At 43.5% G+C, this 21,103-nt stretch overlaps 1 protein-coding gene across 2 annotated transcripts; it reads right to left on the bottom strand.

Moving 5' to 3' along the window:
• Positions 1-3,723: 3,723 nt before the first annotated feature.
• MCM4 (minichromosome maintenance complex component 4) lies at positions 3,724-20,600 on the bottom strand. 2 transcript variants are annotated; one of them, XM_047842809.1, is made up of 17 exons: positions 20,534-20,600; positions 20,288-20,371; positions 19,735-19,899; positions 19,236-19,399; positions 19,040-19,141; positions 18,755-18,850; positions 18,583-18,678; positions 17,314-17,452; positions 14,839-15,059; positions 12,873-12,993; positions 10,371-10,630; positions 9,561-9,926; positions 8,984-9,111; positions 7,550-7,757; positions 6,309-6,537; positions 5,674-5,807; positions 3,724-4,410 (listed from the first exon to the last, which is right to left on the bottom strand). In XM_047842809.1, the coding sequence occupies exons 2-17, from the start codon at positions 20,355-20,357 to the stop codon at positions 4,318-4,320; spliced, it is 2,592 nt and encodes an 863-aa protein (XP_047698765.1). In that variant the 5' UTR covers positions 20,358-20,371; positions 20,534-20,600; the 3' UTR covers positions 3,724-4,317. The 2 variants fall into 2 exon arrangements, with proteins under 2 accessions (XP_047698765.1, XP_047698766.1); XM_047842810.1 differs by having other exon boundaries at positions 20,504-20,542.
• Between the last annotated feature and the right edge of the window lie 503 nt (positions 20,601-21,103).

Below are 21,103 nucleotides of genomic sequence, written 5' to 3'. Positions count from 1 at the left end.
TGTACAATGGAAGGAGAATGGCATGTGTATATTTGCATAAATCAAATAAAGCCACTCTACCCAGCAAGTTTGGACATCTTCCAGGGTCAAAATCAGAGAGAATTCAAGTGGAATATATTGTATTGTCATGTTTTTTTAAAAAAAAAAAACAAAACATACACATTCATAGGAATTAAGCTGAAACTGTATTGTCCTAGTTAGAAAAACCCACATTGTCCTTATTTTGTTCACAGTAACAGTACTGAGCATCTATGGCGCTAGTGTCCTATGCACTGCACGTTGGCAGTAAGCCATGGGCCAGGATTTGAGCCTGACAGCCTGTGCTCTCTTAAACCATCTGATGTAAAAAGAAGACGCTCTTCAGTCCAAGGCAGCGTTTCTCGACCTTTCCTTCCCCATACTCCTGAGGGGTATGATGTGCTGCAGCTGAGTCATGAGGCACACCTCCCAGGAGCACCTGTCAGAATTCAAAGGGGCAGAGCTCTAATTTAGCACATCCTCTTATTCTTCCACTCTACATCCTAAGAGTTCACGGATTTCGAGAATGTCCTCTGGTAAGCATTGCACAGAGGTTGTCGCCATTCCTGCTTTCAGAGACCTACAGACCATTGGAAAGTCATAGATGCGAATAAGAAATTCACTGAAATAAACTTAAATTAACTATGATGGGACCAGCCAGCAACAGGATATCCACATTTTCGTTCAGCTAAAATTCCCTTAAAATCGAACTATGTATATATTTCATTTACATTGCATATAATTTCCATCTTGGTATTGAATGACAAGGTTTAGAAAAAAAAATCACTAATGTATAAACTCCAGGGCGAAAAACGTTAAGTCAACAACTATTTGAGTATACATTATTTCCCAAGCAATTTCAGGTACTACAAATACACATTGTTCAATTTCAAATATGGCTCCCAGTATTCTAGTCATTGCTGTAGACTAAGAATTTGGAGAAAGAACCTGCCTTCATTTCCTATACCAATTCTAACTCTACAGAAATGAATAAAGGAATCAGCTCTGGAACTTTATGAACCTTGATTTCTAGCTACGTAGTGGCAGCAATGTAATGTTTTTAATTAGTTTATAGTTGTGCAAGGGACTCATTTCTTTGTGACTTTATTCTGTATGCAATTTAGGGAAAAAGTCAAGAGCTCTTTCTCAGCGGCCATGGGACAGTTTGCTACTGCTTTCAGGTAACTGCCTCACAAAACTCTACATAATGTAGTTTCCATAATGATGATGTATGCTATTTACAGCATGTCAGTGGAGAGCTCAAATACAGCCTAAGAACCAGTTATCTCTGAGTAACTCAAGGGATGTGAATAAAACACTTCTAGTCTGAATAACACGTGGTGACAAGAACACAGTTTAACAGATTCAAGCTTCTCAGTAAAACATTTAAGACGTACGTATCACGTGACGGGCACGGGGGAAACTTCTCCGCCTGGTTTGAGAAGAGTAAGCCGCATGTCCAAAAGCCCTGAACCGTTCCAAACCTGAGCAGTAATAGCCAGAGTGTGGCATAGTTACATAAAGTGAAATTTGGAAAGCCTGAAGCCTTGACTGTAATTCCAGCTTCATCTCTTGCTTTGTGTCTTCAGGCAAGAGGTAAGGCTTCTTGCTTCCTTCATCTATAAAAGATTGAGCCTACGGAGTGGACGAGGATTACATACAAAAGGGTGTCCTACACAGGTGAATTCCTTGAGGAAACCTCACTAGTAAGGTCACCTGGCGGGCGGTTGACCTGGATCCTGTGGTGACGCCCCAACCTAACCACTGCCTCCTTCAACATATGAGGTGTTTTGCAAACCTGGCAAGAACAGCACAAATGAGAATGCCGACTCACACAAAAAAGTTTGATGGAAATGGCCTCCAGGCGGAAGGCGGCGCGCGAAAGCACCTGGAGCCGAGGCCGCGGCCGGCCGCGGGAGGGAAGCGGCCGCGGGGCTCGCCCTGCGACGGCCCCGACCTGGCCGGGCACCGGCGGTTCCAAAGCCCCGGGGGCCTGAGGCCCTTCGCCTCGGCGGCGGGGGGTGGAGGCGGAGGCGCGGGGTCGGCAGTCGCTGAGCAAGCTTTGGTGCGGCCGCGAGGCCGCGTCCGGTGCCCCTTCGCATTTAGGCGCCACGGCTCCAAGTTCTGGGATGAGGAAGGGGAACGGCTCACGAGGAGGCAGTCGTCACCAGGAACGGGCAGAAGCGGGCCAAGCCGAGGCGGGTACCTAAGAACCTGCTTCCTCAGGGCCTCGTGAAGCTGGAGCCTCCCCGCGTCCACGTGGATTTTCCTGGGATCCTCTAGGAGGTGTGAGCCTGGGGAGGGGCAGGCGTAAGCACTCCCTGCCCCAGGAAGAAACCCCCAGGCTCGAGGAGTGGCTTCCATTAAGGAACGTAAGCTGGGGCCGCGACCCCGAATAAACCGCATTGGCCGGGAACCTTCAGTTGTGAGCCGGGCGGTCCTGCAATGTTGGTTGGGTGTTGGTTTGTCAGTGGACAAGAGGTGGCTGGCGTCGGGCGAGGGCTAATGGCAGAGTTACCAGCCCCCCTTCCCCAGCAACCCCCACAAGGAGCACGGCAGGACATATGCCGGTCGGTGACATACGCCGGGCCGGTGACGCCTCATTCCTGCACCCTTGCCTGGTCTGCTTTCTTCCAAGCTGGCCCAGGGCCCAGCCCTGCTGGGGCTACTGCACTTCACAAGCAAGATCTGCCTTCCTCCAGCCCCTGGGCTGTGGGAATTGAATTCAAGTGGGAACTTCTTGCCCTCATTTCCCTTACCACCGCGTTTGCTACCTTGACGACTCCTGTGTTGGACAGAGGTTGGGGGCAGGGCAAGCCTGATTCTTCCTGCCTACCTGCTCATCTGTTCCCACTCCCAGATGGATGGGCAGTTGGCCCGCTGTTTGTAGAAGATGGGACTGGTGTAGAAGTCTCCCTCCACCCAGGGTTGGGCTGATTCCTCCCCAGGGCAACTAAGTCTTTCCCCCCGGAGCCCCGTCCCCCCTCCCCCCAAGGGCTGGTGCCAGAAGCTGTAAGGAGCCCACCACCCCTTCCCCTAAGTATACCCATCCCTTCAAGATCGGTCAAGGGAAGGTACTGGAGCCCCTGGGTAGGGACAGAAGGGAGAGATCAACCATAAAAGAATACTTAAAAGGTGAAAGTTTGTAAATAGTCTAGTTCATGACTTTGGGGCAGAGTCTGATTTCTACTTCTAAACGATTTTTTTTAATCCCTAACTGTGCAAGCTCTGTGCTTTTAAGAGTGTGGGAAATGGCTTGAGAAGGGTGGCTCCCACTCTAAGAAGCCTGTTGTGTTGTTTAGTTTCAATAAGATTATTTGTAGACCCTGCAAAAAAAAAAAAAGCCTCTAAATATCATTCCAAGGTTAACATTTTAATGCTATTTAGCCATTCATTTGGACCTATCATTTTCTTTGCATTCTGTATTAATGAGTGTTGATCCTACATTATAAAAAGAAGGCCTACTCATACAACAATTTAGGTTTTTCATGGATTATTTATTATAATCCTATTTCCATGTAAGACTTCAGCTTATGGTGGTTTTTTAAGAATGCCTGTGAGGATTGAAATAAATTTTAAATACAACAGAACTTATATCATAGGGATTTCTTTTATGACTTCTAAAGCACTATCATGAATTTCCATGAATAGAGTGTTTATTAAAGCTTTTTTTCTTGATGAAAAATTATACCAGGTAACCCAGTCTTACTTACTCAATCATTTATTTAGGAAAAAGTTTACAGATTAGGATAAAGTAGAAATTAACCTAGAACCTAACCATTTCCAACCATCTTATTTTTTTTTTGTCTTATGGGAGCCATGAGAACAAGCCTCTGGAAGGAATGACACTTGAGAGTTTTAACAGGGAGAAAGGCTCTAGTCCTTCATTACCTTACACTGAATGATATGCCCTGGCTAAGTTTTATCTCCTATTGCAAAAACCTCAAGCATATTCCCTGATTCCCTTAGGAAATCCAGCACTGACATCCTGTGATATATATAAATACAGATTAAAAATCCTGGTGCTATAATAATGGCACTTACAATAACTTTTACTGTACGTTTGTCAATTGGCACAGAAATTTTACTTATAATGTTAAACAAGCGAACACACACACTTCACTGTGAAAACTGAATCCAGGTTAGAAAATTTTTATGGAGCCAAAAAGATGACTTTAAGGAATCTATTTCCACTGACGGCAGCAGTGGCAGCTGACTGGCCCCTATGCTGTACACATATGCAAGCAAGTGCAACGACCAAGTGCAGACAAGCCACAAACAGCGCTGTCCCGGAGAGCTTCAGAGCAAGCGGACGGTTTTGCCAGTTACTGTCAAGAAGTCGTCATCAGCCAAGGCACGCAGGGCTTCTTCAAACATATCTTTGGTAATCGCCTTTGGGGAAGAGATGAAAACAATTATTTTACGTGTCAAGTACTCCTTACCTGTAGAGATACAATGATTTCAATTTTTTTTAATGTCTTTTATTTATTCATTCATTTATTTATTTATTTTTAATGTTTATTTATTTTTGAGGGAGACAAAGACAGAATGCGAGTGGCTTAGGAGCAGAGAGAGAGGGAGACATAGAATCCGAAGCAGGCTCCAGGCTCTGAGCTGTCAGCACAGAGCCCGACGTGGGGCTCGAACTCACAAGCCATGAGATCATGACCTGAGCCGAAGTCGGACGCTCAACCGACTGAGCCACCCAGGTGCCCCTTAAATGTTTATTTTTGCGAGAGAGGGAGAGATTGAGTGGGGAGGGGCAGAGAGGGAGACACAGAATCCAAAGCGGGCTCCAGGCTCTAAACTGTCAGCATAGAGCTTTAGGCAGGGCTTGAACTCTTGAGCCCTGAGATCATGACCTGAATCAATGTCGGACGCTTATCTGATTGAGCCACCAGGAACCCCTACAATGATTTCAATGTTGAAGAAATACTAGTCTCTTTCCTTTCTGATGGCTGTATACATTCCTTAGGTTCTTTCTTTTTTTTTAATTTTTAAAAAAATTTTACTTTTTGAGAGAGCGAGCAGGGAAGGGGCAGAGAGAGAGGGAGAGAATCCCAAGCAGGCTCCACGAACCATGAGATCATGACCTGAGCTAAAACCAAGAGTCCGATGCTTAACCAACTGAGCCACCCAGGTGCCCCTACATTCCTTAGGTTCTAACTCAGGACGGGCAACTATTTCCCGTAGAGGAACAGATGGCAATACACAGGCTTGACATCTGCCCATATGATGTAGAAATTACTCAACTCTGCCCCTGTGGTGCCAATGTAACTGAAGATACACAAGTGAAGAAGCATGATGAAAGCAGGCAAAGGGCTGGACTTGGACCCTGGAGTTCTTTTCACTGGACAACTCAACTCTACTTACATCAGGGAACCTGAGCATTTCATCATTAAATTAAGATGCAAGACTGTTAACACTATGTACAATAGCAAAACACTGCAAACATCCTAAATGTCTGACAACTGGTTAAGTAAACGATGGAATAGGCATAAATTTTATGATTATTTCTTGATGGGTTTATGGATGATTTTACTTTTTAAAATATCATATCTACGTTCAAGAAAAAAAGTTAAAAAAAAAAACCCTAAAAGCAGTATTAAAGAAAAAAAAAGAAAAACTCTATTAAGAAAAAAATTAAACACTTACTATGTCAGATTGTCCACGGATATCTTCAAAAAGTTGCTGATATTTTAGAGCTGGTGTTTTGCCCTTAGATAAAATAAGTCTTTTCAATGCTTCAGCTAATTCTTCTTTCCGTTTACGAGAGGTGGCACTCATTCCTGATTTAAAAGAAATTAATGACAATATTTCTGCTACAGGGAAGTGAAATATTTCAAATTTCCATAAGTATTTTAGTAGTATTGCCACAAAAAGGTTAGGGGACAGTTGGGTGAATGCCAAAATATATTCAACATTGTGAGTTCTGAATTCTCTGTTGTTTCCAATTTTCTCTAAGTGAGTAGCCGCTAGTTTCCACTAAAACACAGTCCGTATAATCTGAAAGGCAAGCAGTGCTCATTAAGAAATAAATTACTTCTTTAAAATGGGCTAACACAGGTGCCTACAGAACAGAATCCCTGTGAAATTAGATACAACACTGTGTGCATGCACATGTGCTAGTGCATTTTTTTCTCGGAAGTTAGCGTATATTTTTCTCACAATTTCTAATATATTCTCAAAGAGGACCTGATCTGAAAAAGGTTAAGAACCCCTGCTGCTTCAAGCGATTTGTTAGCTCAAATGTGAAATACTAATTACGTGTACGCTCAGTGCACACAGACCTGTAGTTAGAATGGAGATGTCCACAATGCCCGTCCGGGGGTCGGTGGCAGACTGCTTTAGAGCTTCCCGATGGAGGCGCTTTGCTTCTTCAACATCAATTGCTTCAACTTTGTTTGAAAATCGTACTTTAGCATGGGCTTCTGCTAACCGAATTAATGATTCCAGCTGTCGAGGGTATGCAGAAACCATTCCTCGGCTGCTGCCAATCTTTCTCATGTCTACATAAGCCTAGTGTAGACAGGAAAAAAACCCCCAAAACTCCTTTTAACAATAACCTTACTTTCGTGGTTGAACTTTGAACAGTTAATATTCTGTTAAATAAACTACCAGCTGCCAGGTGCAGCACCGAGGGGAATTAAAGTCAGATCTAGCCATGGCCCTTGAAGCTAGCTCAGCAAGAAGGTGGTATCTGATGTAGCTGTGAAGAATGGGAGCGGGCAGTGGGGTGCCTAAGGGTTGGCGCTCAGGGGACACAGTGTACTGGGGGTAAAGCGCAGGCCCCAATTACAGCAGAGGACTAATCAGGGTGCCTGTCTGAAAAAGATGCTCAAGGCACCGTCTCTGATTTACGCCCCTGCTGAGGGTTCATTTAATGAGCAAGGCGGGCAGACTACTGGGATAATGTTACAAAGGTGAGTTGTATTAAACTCACATTTTTATGACATAATTTTATTTCTTTTTGAGCAACCCTCAAGTATATGATACAAATGGAAAATTATGCACCACTTATAACTTTCATTGAAGCATTTTTCGGGGGTTTAGGATATACAGCCCATCAAAGCACGAGGAACCTTCCTAATATCATAAATAACTCATCTATCATTATGCATTGTATACATGTGAAAGGACACTGAAAAGTGAACATCGGATACTTGCAATTCATTTTATGTTTTAGAAACAAGCAAGTGGAAGCTCAGAGAAATTAGATGACTTCTCCAGAGTTACAAAGTTAGTAAGCAGTATCTTTTGTACTTCAAACAGGTATTCTGATCTTAAATTCACTGTGCTTGCAAATATTTAATTACAGAAAGGTTTTACAACATATACAAATGAATCCTTTCCCCCCTTTTACGTTTAGGAAAGTTAATTTTGCAACACAGGAGAAAAAATGAGTTATAGAAAATAGTATGTCATTAACTAAATCACTGTTTTAAAGGGGGTGACCAGTCAATTCCATTGATGCAACCGGCTACCAGCTCAACAGACACATTTTCAGGGTTTGAACAGGGACCCGTGTTACCTCGATGAGAGCCTGGCTGGCTTCCTGGCTCAGCCGAGGCACGACCGCGCCGTGGGCGTAAGCGATGTAGTCCTTCAGCACTGCCATGTCCATGAACTCCTCTTCCACTTGTTCCTCACTCTGGTAGTACAGAGACACAAGATGGTGAGCCAGACGCCTGTCGTATGCTTCGTCCTGAGGGTCCAGCATGAGGAAGATCAAATCAAACCTGAGAAAATATTGTGAAAAAAACCTGTTTTCCTGCTCGGGACACCAACGTACCCACAAATTTAAATTTGCTCCTGAGCCACGTAGACACGCAGAGCGTGTGCGCATGTAGTCAGGGTTGCCAAAGGACAATTAAGGGTCTGCTGTCCCGTGGTCCGGTGAGCCTTCAGTTCAACCCCTTCTCCCTGTTTGGGCCCCAGCAGGTGCCTGTTCTTCTGGCCCTTAGCTCTGCCCAGGAAAAGGCTTGTCACCAAATAGCCGAGTCAAAGAAGTACGATTCCTCCAAGGGAAATGTTATGGTAATTTGGAAGACTGGAAGATTTAAAGGAAAATGCAAAACAAACCAACAGAACAAAACAAAAAAAAAGTTAGAAAAAAAAGTCTAGGGGCACCTGGGTGGCTCAGTCGGTTAAGTGTCCGACTCCTGATTTTGGCTGAGGTCATAATCTCACAATTTGTGGGTTCAAGCCCCACATCGGGCTCTGCACTGACAGTACAGGGCTTGCTTGGGATTTTCTCTCCTCTTGTACCCTTCCCCCAAATAAATAAATAAACTTAAAAAAAAAAGTTGAGGAATTAAAATCTCAAAATCCATTTATGAAATACATCAATACTTGTAGTAATGGGGTTGAGAAAAAGCATGGACCACAGAACTCCACTTTCACAAATTTAATTTTTCAGAACCTTATCTGTCATGTGAAGCCATTCCCTGTACTTAATATTCTATAGTGGCTTTAAGACTGAGATGAGCAGAGACTGATGGACAGGTATCTTGAGTGACGTCAAGGTGAAATGTCCCAACAATTTCAATGTTAAGATGCCACTCACAGCTGAGTAGAGAAGCACAGTCCTTGCCACGAAAACCCTGACCAACCATATTAGAAAACACCGCATTAGAATGAAGAATTTGATACTAGTAGCTGCTGAATGCTATTATTATTATTATTATTACTATTACTATTATTATTGTTATTTATTTAGAGAGAGAGTATACACAAAGGTGGGGAGAGGGGCAGAGGGACAGGAAAGAGAATCCTAAGCAGGCTCCATGCTCAGTGTAGAGCCCAATGCAGGGCTCGATCCCATGACCCTGGGATCATGACCTGAACTGAAATCAACAGTTGGACGCTTCACCGACTGAGCCACCCAGGCACCCCTATTATTTTCTCTCACCCTGAAAATTCTACAAATGAGCAAAGTAAGAACATCTCTTTTATGTTCTCATACCTTGATAATAATGTGTGAGGCAGCTGGATATTTTCAATGGTAGTTTTTTTAGGATTCCATTGAGACTCAATAGGATTTGCTGCTGCCAGGATAGACGTGCGTGCATTGAGCTGGCAAATAATCCCAGCCTGTCAGAGAAAACAGTGCAGTTAGAAGCTTCACCCTAACGCTGGCAGGAACAGTGTGAGCGATCTTCCGCTGGCACGCCCTGTGCCATGTACCCACTGTCACCAACAGCCATGCAACAGCACCTTGTAAGGGTGATGTCAGCAGATCCACCTGGGACAATCCCATCCTCAGATTCACGCCAAGAACAGAGTTTTAGATAAATGCAAGCCGTAACTGCATTTTTGTCACAAACTAAACCCCTTGCAGGACATTTTGGACAAACTCAAGTTCTACGAATTCCACACATTAGTGAGCCAGTACAGCAAACAAAAGATGATCGTGTGGAAAATACTTTTTCAAAAGCATTTAGCTGACACCTAGCAGGAAAAGTACTGGAAAGTATTCACGAGTTTCCCAAAGTTCTAGATTTCTAAGTGTACCCACGTTAAGCATGCAGAACGGGCCTCACCTTTGCAATGGAAAGAGTCTGCTGTTCCATGACTTCGTGTAGTACTGATCTCGTACTTTCATTCATCTTGTCAAACTCATCAATACAGCAGATACCATTGTCACTCAGAACAAGGGCACCAGTCTGCAAGACAAGCTGCCTCGTCTCAGGGTCTTTCATCACGTATGCGGTAAGGCCAACTGCACTGGAGCCTTTCCCAGACGTGTACTGGCCCCTGGGGACCAGATTGTACACATACTGCAGCAGCTGAGACTTGCTGGTACCAGGGTCACCACACAGCAGGATGTTGATCTCAGCACGAAATTTGCCTCTGCCTGTGTGACTAAAATCCTTTCTTGTTCCACCAAAGAGCTGAAGCAAGATTCCCTAAACAAACATGTTAAACATTCACTTACTACAGTGTAACTGAGATCTAGTATAAGCGTTAGTGGGATTTTCTTACTCTGTGAATACAAAAATTACAATTAAGAAATTAAAGGAAGGTGGAAACGACACAACAGTGCTTTAAATGATCACTAACCAATTTGTATAGAAGCACACACCACTGTGCCAGAATAGTGGCCATGCAAATCCCTATTCTGACCCCATCTGGTTATGCTGAGAAACATCCAAGTTCAACATAGACATGAGGAAATGGACAATGATGCTGTGATTCTTGTCGACCAATAACTAAATCAGACTGCGAGCACCTGCTCTGTGGAACAGGCAACAACTCTTATCCTTTATGGGCTGGGGGGCAGGGGGGGATGTTTATACCTTTTGATCTCAAAGAACTACAAATCCTGATCAAAGTTAAAAATCCATTGTTACCTTCTTTATATCTTCGTGTTCATAAATGCTTGGAGCCAAGGCTGAAGCAAGTCTCTCATAAATGTCTGGTTTTCTGGAAAGTTCCTTAAGCAACTCCACACGCTTCTCTGAAAACAGTTTCTGCTCTGCTTCTTCATCAAGGCCGTGTAGACGTTTTGCATCAGTTTTCCGATAGTGAATGACATCAATGTGGGTTTTGTAGACAGACTTCACATTACTCACACGTGAGTTGACTCGAATAGGAACAGCTCGATAGATGCCTGAGGACACAACCAAGACACCTGCTTTTATCTTCTCCTCAATGGCTCATAAACCAGCATGGACAACAGGGAGCACCGCAGAGATCTGACGGCTGGCAGGGGAAGTGAGCCTCCACGCACACTGCCTTCGCGGCCCTCCTAGAATCAAGGGCTCAGGCCTTTGCTACAAAGCTCCCCACTGAAGGGGGCAAGGCAAGTTGGGAAGAACACAGGTTTTTGAAAAAAGCAGACCCAAAAATGTGTTCATCTGTGACTGTTAGCTCTATGACCTTGAGCACCTATCTGAGTATAACCACTGCATACAATCATCCTGAGATTAAATGAAATTATTTTGCTTTTAACACAATGCTGGCTGATGGCTGTGTTCTGTAAATAGTATTCTGAAATAGTTATTTTCACTTCTCTTAAGCTTAGTGTACTGAATCTGCTTAATAATTATTTGACAAAGTACTATTATTTAGAACAAAGTCCTAAAATCCTGTACCAAAAATTTGGAAAGAAAGGAAATCCTAAAAGCTCTTTTACAAATTACTCAAAAATTCTTAGACATGACAGCCTACGGAGTCAAAGGTGAAGATATGATAAAGGAAAAATAAAAGTGTTTCTAGGTGAATGGCCATGCCCCAGTGTGCTTCTTAAATATAATTTAAGAACATTAGAGATAAATGAACAATCAGCGCTTCAAACATACCAACTCATTTGTTCTTTAAGAAGTGTTTCCCGGGGTGCCTGGGTGGCTCAGTTGGTTAAGCATCCAACTACAGCTCAGGTCATGATCTCATGGTTTGTGAGTTTGAGCTCCGTGTCAGGCTCTGTGCTGACAGCTCAGAGCCTGGAACCTGCTTCGGATTCTGTGACTCCCTCTCTCTGCCCCTCCCTCACTTGTGCTCTGTCTCTATCAAAAATAAATAAATGTATAAAAAAAAAAAAAAAAAGAAGTGTTTCCCAACCTGATAGGTCTGTTTATGTTTCCTGACTTTCAAGCTAGAAGGCTTGGACTCCGGGACAATCCACTTTCCTGCTGCTTGAGGAGCAAGCATCTGTGCCCTCTACCAACAGCCTTCACGACAAGCCTCCATAGATTGCTGGTCCTTCTGTTTATTAGCAGGTCACGTAATTCTTTTTCAAGACGTAAAAACCAATTTAAATGCAGTATTCTGAGACTACACACCCTTCTTCAGGCAAGCCAGATTAGGGATGGATGATGATTTAAAGTGGTCTAGTTATCTCTACTGGTGCTTGCAGGGATTCACTGCCTTAGAACAGCACAAACAATACTTACTTTACATTCATACGATGCTTTCCACAGCACCCCCCCCCCCCCCCCAATACATTCACCTGTATCATCACATTAATTCCACTTGGAGGTTGAGGAAATTAAAATAGCAGACTAAATACATTACCAAAGATTTCAAAGCAGTAGGGGCAGAACTAGTCGTCCACATTGTTAACAGGTTGCCAGGGACAATGCTGGGCTTCATACCGGGAGACACGGGATGAGAAGTCCTAACTCACTGAACACAACCAAGAGGCTGCCCCGGGAGCCACGGCCACTCCCTGGACTTAGTCCCCTCACTGCCCTCAATGAAGAACTGTGCTTGCTGTCCAAACACACCCCCTTTGAGAAACCAGGTGCTCATGCTGCTCGGAAGCAGAGAAAAACTGGCATGTGTGCGTGGCGCAGTGACATAGCACTCTCGTGGCCAGAAGAGGGGAGGAGCCCTGTGCCACAAATTAGAACCTCAGCTACAGTGATCTGCAAGTCTCAGTGTCCACTCCCTCCAAAAATATCACGTGACTCGTGCGTGGAAGCAAAGTGCTCTGACCCATTCTTCTCTATGACAGGTGAGTGTTAACCCTTGGCTGTGCATTTGGGAAATAAGTAGCAAATTACTTAAAATTCCAGAGTTGGTGAGTGCTGCTTCCTGGAGCTGCTCGTATGATTTCAATCTTAGCAACACCAGCCTTGTCTGAGTCGTTTTCTCAAGATACCAACACTATCGAGTCAAAATACGCTCACAGCTCTGGAACACAGAGATGTCAAAAGCAAGCAACTGCAAGGACAATGATTGGAAAGGTTCTATCCTGCTAGGTAGAAAGGTGATTAAAGCAGGACTCATTTCCTCAAGACTCGAATGACTCCTGCAGGCAGGACCAAGCCAGAGGACTAAAAAGTGTCAAAAAAACAAAAACAAAAAAAAACAAGACAGACTTCTCTCCTTAATACAATTTTCGTTCTTACCTGTAACATTCACTCTGTCTCCAGGCTGAACCTTGTCAACAAGATCATTGTGAGCAAAAAGGATGACAGTGTGAGGCGTCTGCCCTGCAGGCATATCTTCAGGAGACTCTTGAAGTTTGATCTGAAAGAGCAGTGGAAACCAAAATCTCAACAAATGACAAGCATAATTTGCACAAAACTGCCAGTCTTACTTACAGATAACTACTTTTGATGTTTACCGTGTTTGTTTTTAAAACACCATTCTTTGCTTTTATCTCCAGATAGCTAACATTTTCTTAAAAGCTTTTCATGTGACACGATCACATTTTTGGAAGGATGTTGTTTATTTACACATTACCCTAATTGGAGGAAGTGTCTGGTGACCTGTCACCATTTTTTTTTTTTTTTGCCATTTCAAGGTTGTAGTCGATATTTCTTGGTTTAAATGTCTGCCTATATTTCTAGTTATGTTTTGAGAAATTACTTCTAATAGATTTCCTAGGTGGAGAAGTACACTTTTCAGATTCATGGTTAAACACTTCTGTGCATCTCTCCTAGTCACAAATACTTGCCTATTTACTCATCTAAGAGGTATTGGCTGAGTATCTGCCATGTGCTGGACCCTGGTTCTAGGTACTGGAGACTGCGGTGAATGAAGTTCCCTCCCTCAGAGTGGAGGACAGACAACACACAAACACACAAGTGAGTACGTAACATCTGACAGTGACAAATCCAACAGACAGAAGAAAATACAGAGTAAGGAGCACAGGTGGTGGGGGTGAAGAGATGCTTTTTGTGAAGCAAGGCTAGGGAAGGCCTTTCTCAGATCAAGCAACCTCTAGGCAGAGGTGTAAGGATGTTAGAGAGGAAGCCACGTGTTCTGAATGGTAAGAACATTCACTGCAAAGGTCCTGAGGCAAACTTATGCTTGGCTGAGGAAGGAAATGGTTGTATAAGAAATGGTTGAGACGCTGTCATTGAGATCTGTGGGTACACAAAGTGTGTTGTGGTGATGTGGGGCCACATAGTTTAGAGGCTACTCTAAGACATTAAAGGTTTTATTTCAAGTCAGTTTGGGAATTCTAAAAATACTATACTAAAGCACCTAGGGAGCAGGGTTGCCAAATTTTTATCTCCAACTCAGCACCACGCTGGCATTGAGTTGAGGTATATTTGCTTATATTAGATAAAAATTTACCAATATTCACCAACATTAAACATTTCTATCTTAATTTTCAATTCTTTGGTTAGTAAAAAGTTGAACACTTTTTCACATTTGCTAATATTTTTCTCACTGACTCCCCATACAGGAAATTACCTTTTGTAGTATTTTGAACACATTCTCTACTTAAATTTTTAAAAGTTGTTTAAATATTGTAACAACAAAAAAACAGTCCTTGACCCTGTGTGTGCCTTTACACCATCATAATCGTAGCAAATAAATTATTTTGCCTTTTCCTACTTATTTGTAAGTCATCTTAATAACTTCACCTTAAAATGTCTAGGATTAAAGAGGCAAAAGGCCAAACTTCCTTTATAATAAAATCTGTGAGAAAAACTTTAGAAAACCTGTCAATTCATTCTGTACTACTGGCACAGCCGAAAAATGACAAAATCAAACCAAATAATGTTTACCAATCTTTTAAAAAAGATTTTTTAAGTAACCTGTACACCCAACGTGGGGCTCAAACTTACAACACTGAGATCAAGAGTCACATGCTCTACTGACCGAGGCAGCCACAAGCTCGGTTTTTACTGATCTTGGAACACTGCCATCCCAAAGCTGAAGGCTTAAGTTTCAAGTACCCAGCCCAAAACCCTGTAACAAAATCTAGTGTCAAAGAAGGAATGAAATAGCTGGATTCCATTTAGGAAGCCAGGTTTTAGAGCCTTACTAACGGACGTGTTAAATTTGGCTTTTTGAGGATCCAGAGATGTAGAACAAACATGACAAAGGGGTGTCCCAGGGCCCCAAGAAAGCACACACCATCTGCTTGTCGGAGAACACAGAGCGATTATGGATCAGTGCCATGCTGTGGGTGGTGTGGCAACGCTCACAGACGGAGGGCTCAGCGATGCGACCACGGTCAATCTCCACCCGGGTTGTGTGGGCGCACACTTGGCACTGGAAGAAAGCTTCTTGCATCTCTGGAATCAGCTGGGATGTCCTGATTACCATGCCACTGATGGCGATGAGCTGGTCGATGTCTGCAAGGGGTTGGGGAGAGAGATCAGCTTGTCCATCAGCCACTGTCCACAGCCCAGCCAGACGTGGTCTTCCCTGAGCTATACGCCTGCCGGGGCAGGTCTGGGCATGCTGTGAAGCCCAGGAGAATGCTACTGGGAGATGCAGAGGTAGCTGGGGATGGCTGGGGTCGCAGACAGGTGCTGTGGCCAGGGCACAAATGTTTCACTGGGTACCCTCAGGTCTGGCTTGGGATGCCCTTCCTGTGTTGTCTTCCTTCTTCTCTGCTCTGATGGACCTCTGGCCCTATGTCCCAGGGCCCCGTCTCCAACAGGCCTCTACCACGTCCCAGCTCGTCTGCCTCTTGTTCTGCTCCACCTTCCGGTCTTGGATTAGAAGGTTTACACTTTTGCCTCCTTTGTGCCACGGCCCCCCACCTCACTCACTGTATCTGTAGAAGTCCTGCTGTGTCATTTTATGTGAAAAGCATGGGCCCTGGAGCCAGATGATCAGGACTGAGAACCTGTGTGACCTTGAGGATATCCTTAGCCACTCTGTGCCTATCTACACATGGCAGTGAGGATGGCACCTACCTTATGAAGTTGTTGAAGATTAACAGCCTGCATACATCAAGCTTAATAAGAACAGTACGTTGCAGTAATAAGCACTATAAAACTTAGGCAATCTTTACTGCCATTTATACAAGAAAGCTCTTATACAGAATATTTTTCACTCTTGTTCCTGGTTCCTCTACAATTTGGGCCTTCCCTGGCAAAACTTCTACCCAACTAATTCCCACTGGTGGTTCCAAATGAGTTATACTGTTATCTGTAGTCAACAGAACTCGGCCTAGAGTCAGCCACTGCTGGCCGTGAAGATTGTTTTAGCCTTCCAGCACTTACTGATGATTCATGAGGTCTTTCGCACTTGGCCCAGTCCTCCCTTCCACCTACTTACAAATCTTCCTTTCTTGTCTCCCCACCAATCCTTTTACCTTAACAAGTAACCTCTGTAACTAGTTACATAAATAAACGTAGAAGTTAGAACACTTTTGAAATTAGTTGAGTATCTGGCAATTCCTCTTCCTCCAAAACTGTGATAATCTTCTATCTTACCCCGAATTCTTCATGTACCAGCGCTCTGCCTCTGGAAACTTAACTGTAGCACTCTTACTCAAACAGTCTCCTACTTCCTTCTGCGTCACCACTGAATGGCCGATCATAGCAGTGAGGTCAGGAACAAATTTCATGATACACACATATATGTATATATATTCCTTTAATCAACAGTGAACTCCAACACTTGCTTGCTTATTGGCCGTTGTATTTTCTTTTACCGATATTTGTGTCTTTTGCATGTTCACCTACAGGAGTATTTACTCATTCTCCATACTTTATACACCTCAATTTTCACACATGGCAAATACTATATTTGTCCTGTATTTTCACTCCTATGGCCACTGTCCAGCTTAGGACCCTGCTGTTCCACACTGGAGCTACTGTTAACATCTCCTAACTGAATTTCAACATACCTTGCACACCAGACCGACCCACCATAAACTTCTCAAGAGTGCAAAAGCCTTCTTGCTTTCTCCTGAAAAAGTATCAATGGCTCCCTATTGACTTTGGAGTAAAAATCTGTATTAAATTGGAATTCCAAGTTCTTCAGGACCCAGGCTTTCCAGCCCTCACACAAACATTAACTCCCTGCTTCAGCCAGCATTTGCTATTCATGCTCAGCTCTGGTTCACTTCTGCCTACATCCCCCTTTGTGCTGTATCGTGAATTCCTTCATGCTTGCTTTCCAAATCCTTACTGTAACCCAAATTTCTCTCTCAACATGAACTCTTTCCACCTGGGCCTAGAACTCCTGCCCTCCCTCAGCTGAGACATCTCCTGCACTGATCTCCTGTTCTACATTTTTCTTTTATTACTTTCCGAACTAGAGTTCTTTCTTAAGCTCCAAGGCAGGGATCATATTTTGCATTTGTTTTCTACAGTGATTTTGAAAAAAGTGCTTACTTAGTAACTGTGAAATTATTATATTTGGGCAAGTTCTTCTTAAGATAGACAGTTGTCAAGAGTTATAACATTCTTTATGTAATTTCAGTTAAGTTAAAAAAAGGTACAGTGGGTTCAAAGGTGTGTAAGGTAAATGAATTTGCCAGATAGTCAATTTATAATCCATTATCATCACTATCACATACACCAACTCTTTTAAAGTTCCTTGATAGTGAAATAAGATTTTGTTTATGTATTTTCTTATTAAAAACATTACCTTCTGGATTCAGGTTTCTCATATTTTTTGTCTTCAGTGCGTTGAATGGTCTTACTTGAATCTGATGTTCTAAGATTGAGTCAGGGTAACGGTCAAAGAAGATCTCATTGACAGCCATGTCAAAGGTTGGGATAACTTCCTATAATACATAGAAAAAAATACATAGAAACAAAGGTATGTTTATATTTCCATCTTAGAATTAAATACAAAAAATAGACCATTTCATATTGGCAATATAAAAACAAACACACAGCATAATCCAAAAATATCACCTGTATATAATCATAACACGCATTTTACAAAACCTTGGGTACATTGAGACTGAGCTATCTCACCTTTGCATATTCTCATTTGGGTTAAGTGTGACCACGCATATGAAATCTTCACAATGTATTGCCTCGTCTTAGGCTTTTAATTAGTAACAAAAGGATTTTAAACTTTTGTGTCTTATTTTTTTCCCCATAACGATACCAGAATAAATATCATAATTACCGCAAATTTGTTAACATTTGTTTTCCATTTTACAGGTGAAAAATCAGCCTCTGAGAGGCTACAGAACTTGTCCAAAGTCACACAACTATTATGTAGCAAGATCAAGATATAAAACCAAGTCAGCTTGCCCCAAACCTACAATCATAATCAATATAGCTCAGGGGCGCCTGGGCAGCTCAGCTGGTTAAGCGTTCAACTTTGGCTCAGGTCATGATCTCATGGTTTATGAGTTGAGCCCTGCATCAGGCTCTGTGCTGATGGCTCGGAGCCTGCTTTGGATTCTGTGTCTCCCCCCCCCCCCCCCCCTTTCCGCCCCTCATGCTTGTGCTCTCTCAATAATAAATAAACGTTAAAAAGAAAAAATCAACATAGCTGATACTTCAATAAAATCTGACCTAAAGCTTAAAAAAAAGTTAACATAATCTGTTACAGATGGCACAAATATGTAATGCATTTATTTATAAAATATTTTCACTTAAGATCATTTATTTCATCCAACCCAAGGAGCTATCAATTTTAAGATTCACCATTATTTTATATACTGTTAAATATTGCCAATTAAACTATGACATGCCACTAACAATAATACATATCCCTATTTTGGAAAGGTAAAAGTATGAGAAAAATGCTCATCTTAAAGGAGAAGAAACATGATTTTCTTAAGTTTTTGTGCTCTGGAAGCCCATTTTGGAGAACCATGAAATTCAGCTATTAAAAAATCCTCTAGATATTCTGGATGTTTACTGTAGTTCATCAAGGTCAAAATCAAATTCTTACCTGTGGGTAGCAGATGAGCTGTCTGTATAGATTTTTGTCAAATGATTTTATGTGTTCACAGTTTACATTTAAAAATGGCTCCCCAATGACATTAATCTAGAAAAGAAGACAAGTTATGTTCTGCTAACTGTTTTAAAATACATAATTTGAATTTGTAAGACTATTTGATTACCTCTCCAAGTCGCTGCATGTACAGAGGTTCTGTAATATCTATGCCAATATTTTCTTCTTCTTTAGCCAGAGGGTCAATAAAACGCTGAAGGAACCTCTTGATGTAGAGAGAAAAACATGAAATCTGATGCATTTAGGAATAAGCAACTACTCAAAATGCAAAAAATTATGAGCCCATCACTATTTGGAGGCATATGTATTCTCATACAGCCAAGTGTTATGGCTACTTATAGTTCATAAACTCTTTCTCCCAGCACTTTCAGAGCCATATTAAAGTACAACTTACCTGAAAATTTTCTTTGCATGTTGCTACATTTACATCTGTTCCCCAAATCACAAGCTTTTGGCCTAGAGACTGCTCACTCGCCACTATATCTTCTGTTGCTGGCTATACACAAAAACACGATAGAACGATGTTAATGGGGAATTACCCATCCCATGTCCCCCAAAACCTCTATCAGAAAACCGTACTGTGTACTCACCACATCGGACTGCAAATCCACCTGCAGGCCTTTCCGAGCAGACCCCAGGTCAGGCCTCTGCCTCACAGGCGTGCCTCTAATAGCACTCCTTGGGGTTCCCTCTACCCGAGAGCTGGGAGTGCCATATGTCAGTGGTGAACTAACGTCAAAGTCAAGGGGGATTGCTACAAAAACAAAGTGTGACAATCTACAATAAAATTCTGGTAGCCTATCAAATCAAAAACTAGAGCATGTTATCGGTCGATCTAAGTCATCTAAACACAACAGCAAATAACGTTCCTTGCAACCTGAAGTGATGAAGATCCCAGGACTATTAAACCTTCTAGTAAAAAAGCACCAAAACTTTCTTTCTCTGCTCACGAAGCCCTAACACCTACCATCTTGTACTCTTGCTGAACATACAGTTACATTAACCACCCGTTAACAAACCAGCACATCTGACCAGCAGAAGCATCATCATATATTAACCACAGTATAACTTAGAACGCCAGAAACACACTTGAAGAATGTATCTGAGCAGGGCTGGAAAATAACGTGTCCTGAGCGGCAGGGCTCTGCAGGTCAGCTCCAGGTGAGGTCGGCATAGGCTGCAGCTCTCCTGTAGAGGTAGAATCTTCGCCTCTACGTCTCTGATACGGTGATGACCTGGCATCCTCACTTCGAGCTTGTGACATACAAAACAGAAAAGATGGCCATTAATTCTCACGTTTGGTCTTCCTCGAGTTCCATCAAATCTTTTGGGAACAAGCAACAAACCAAACAAAAAGGAGACAAATGGGCATGGACATATTTACAAATAAAAAACAGCTTGGCAAGGGTGGAAATGAAGGCCCAGCGCTGCCTGCCTCACAAAAAAAGTGCCTGCACACTAGAACTGGCAGAACACCGGGCAAAGGGCTCGCAGTCCGCCCATCTTACTCCATGCCAAGACTTAAAGACACCGCTCCGAAACTGAAACCCGCGGGGCCCTGCGCACAGACCAGGGTGGCGGGAAAAGGCCAAAAGAGAAGCCAGGGTAATGCGGCGAGCCCGACCCACGGGAAGGGACTTACGCGTCTGCGCGGGAGTGATTCGCCCGCGCCGGCTGCCGCGGCGGCTCGGGGTGGACGCCGGCGACGACATGGTGCTCGGGGTACCTGCGCAACGAAAAGGGAGGTTCACGCCGCGTCCGCCTCCGGTTTTCCCCTTCCCCACCGCACAGACAACCGCGCTGGACACCGCGCCGCACCGCCCCCGCCCTCTAGCTGCTGCTGGGGAAGCGCGGCCACCTTCGAGGCGCGCAGGGGTCCCAGACGCACCCGGAGGCTAGTGTCCCGAAACCGCGGGGGCTGGGCCTAGATTTCGCGCCAGCGGCACTGTCGTCCACGCCCTCGGCGGTGCGCCACCAATCACAGAGGCGCCCATGTATGGCCCCGCCTCCGGGAGACGCCACTGCGCACCTACAGGGGGGATTGAGCAGCCTCCCTCGGCGCCTCATGGCAACAGACTCAAGCCTCGCTCGGTGCCGCCCCCTCCGTTTAGGTGGTCTGACCCCCTACGAGACGACGTTTTCGCGGGAAAACTGGGGTGTCCGACCAGACCAGGTTTACGGAGGGGTTTTTCTACACTGTAGTGTTGGCTAAGAATGTTTTTCTTTATCCGTTAGGCACTTCATTTTTAAAGACATTACACATGCATTTTTCACTCTTTATCAAGGGACAACTTTGTCGATCTTGACCCAAGCCTCTAGCTTGTTTTTTCTTTTTCCTGCCTTTGATTGACCCCAAGTCACCAACATTCCGCCCCATTTATTTCGAGGCCAAATTGTTGAATTCCTGTTTCTCCCTAGGCTTCGATGTAAGCGTCCTAAGTGTATTGTGTGTAACACA

Source organism: Prionailurus viverrinus, chromosome F2, assembly GCF_022837055.1.
Source record: "Prionailurus viverrinus isolate Anna chromosome F2, UM_Priviv_1.0, whole genome shotgun sequence".
Classification (NCBI taxonomy): domain Eukaryota; kingdom Metazoa; phylum Chordata; class Mammalia; order Carnivora; family Felidae; genus Prionailurus; species Prionailurus viverrinus.
This window is presented reverse-complemented; position numbering and strand designations above follow the sequence as displayed.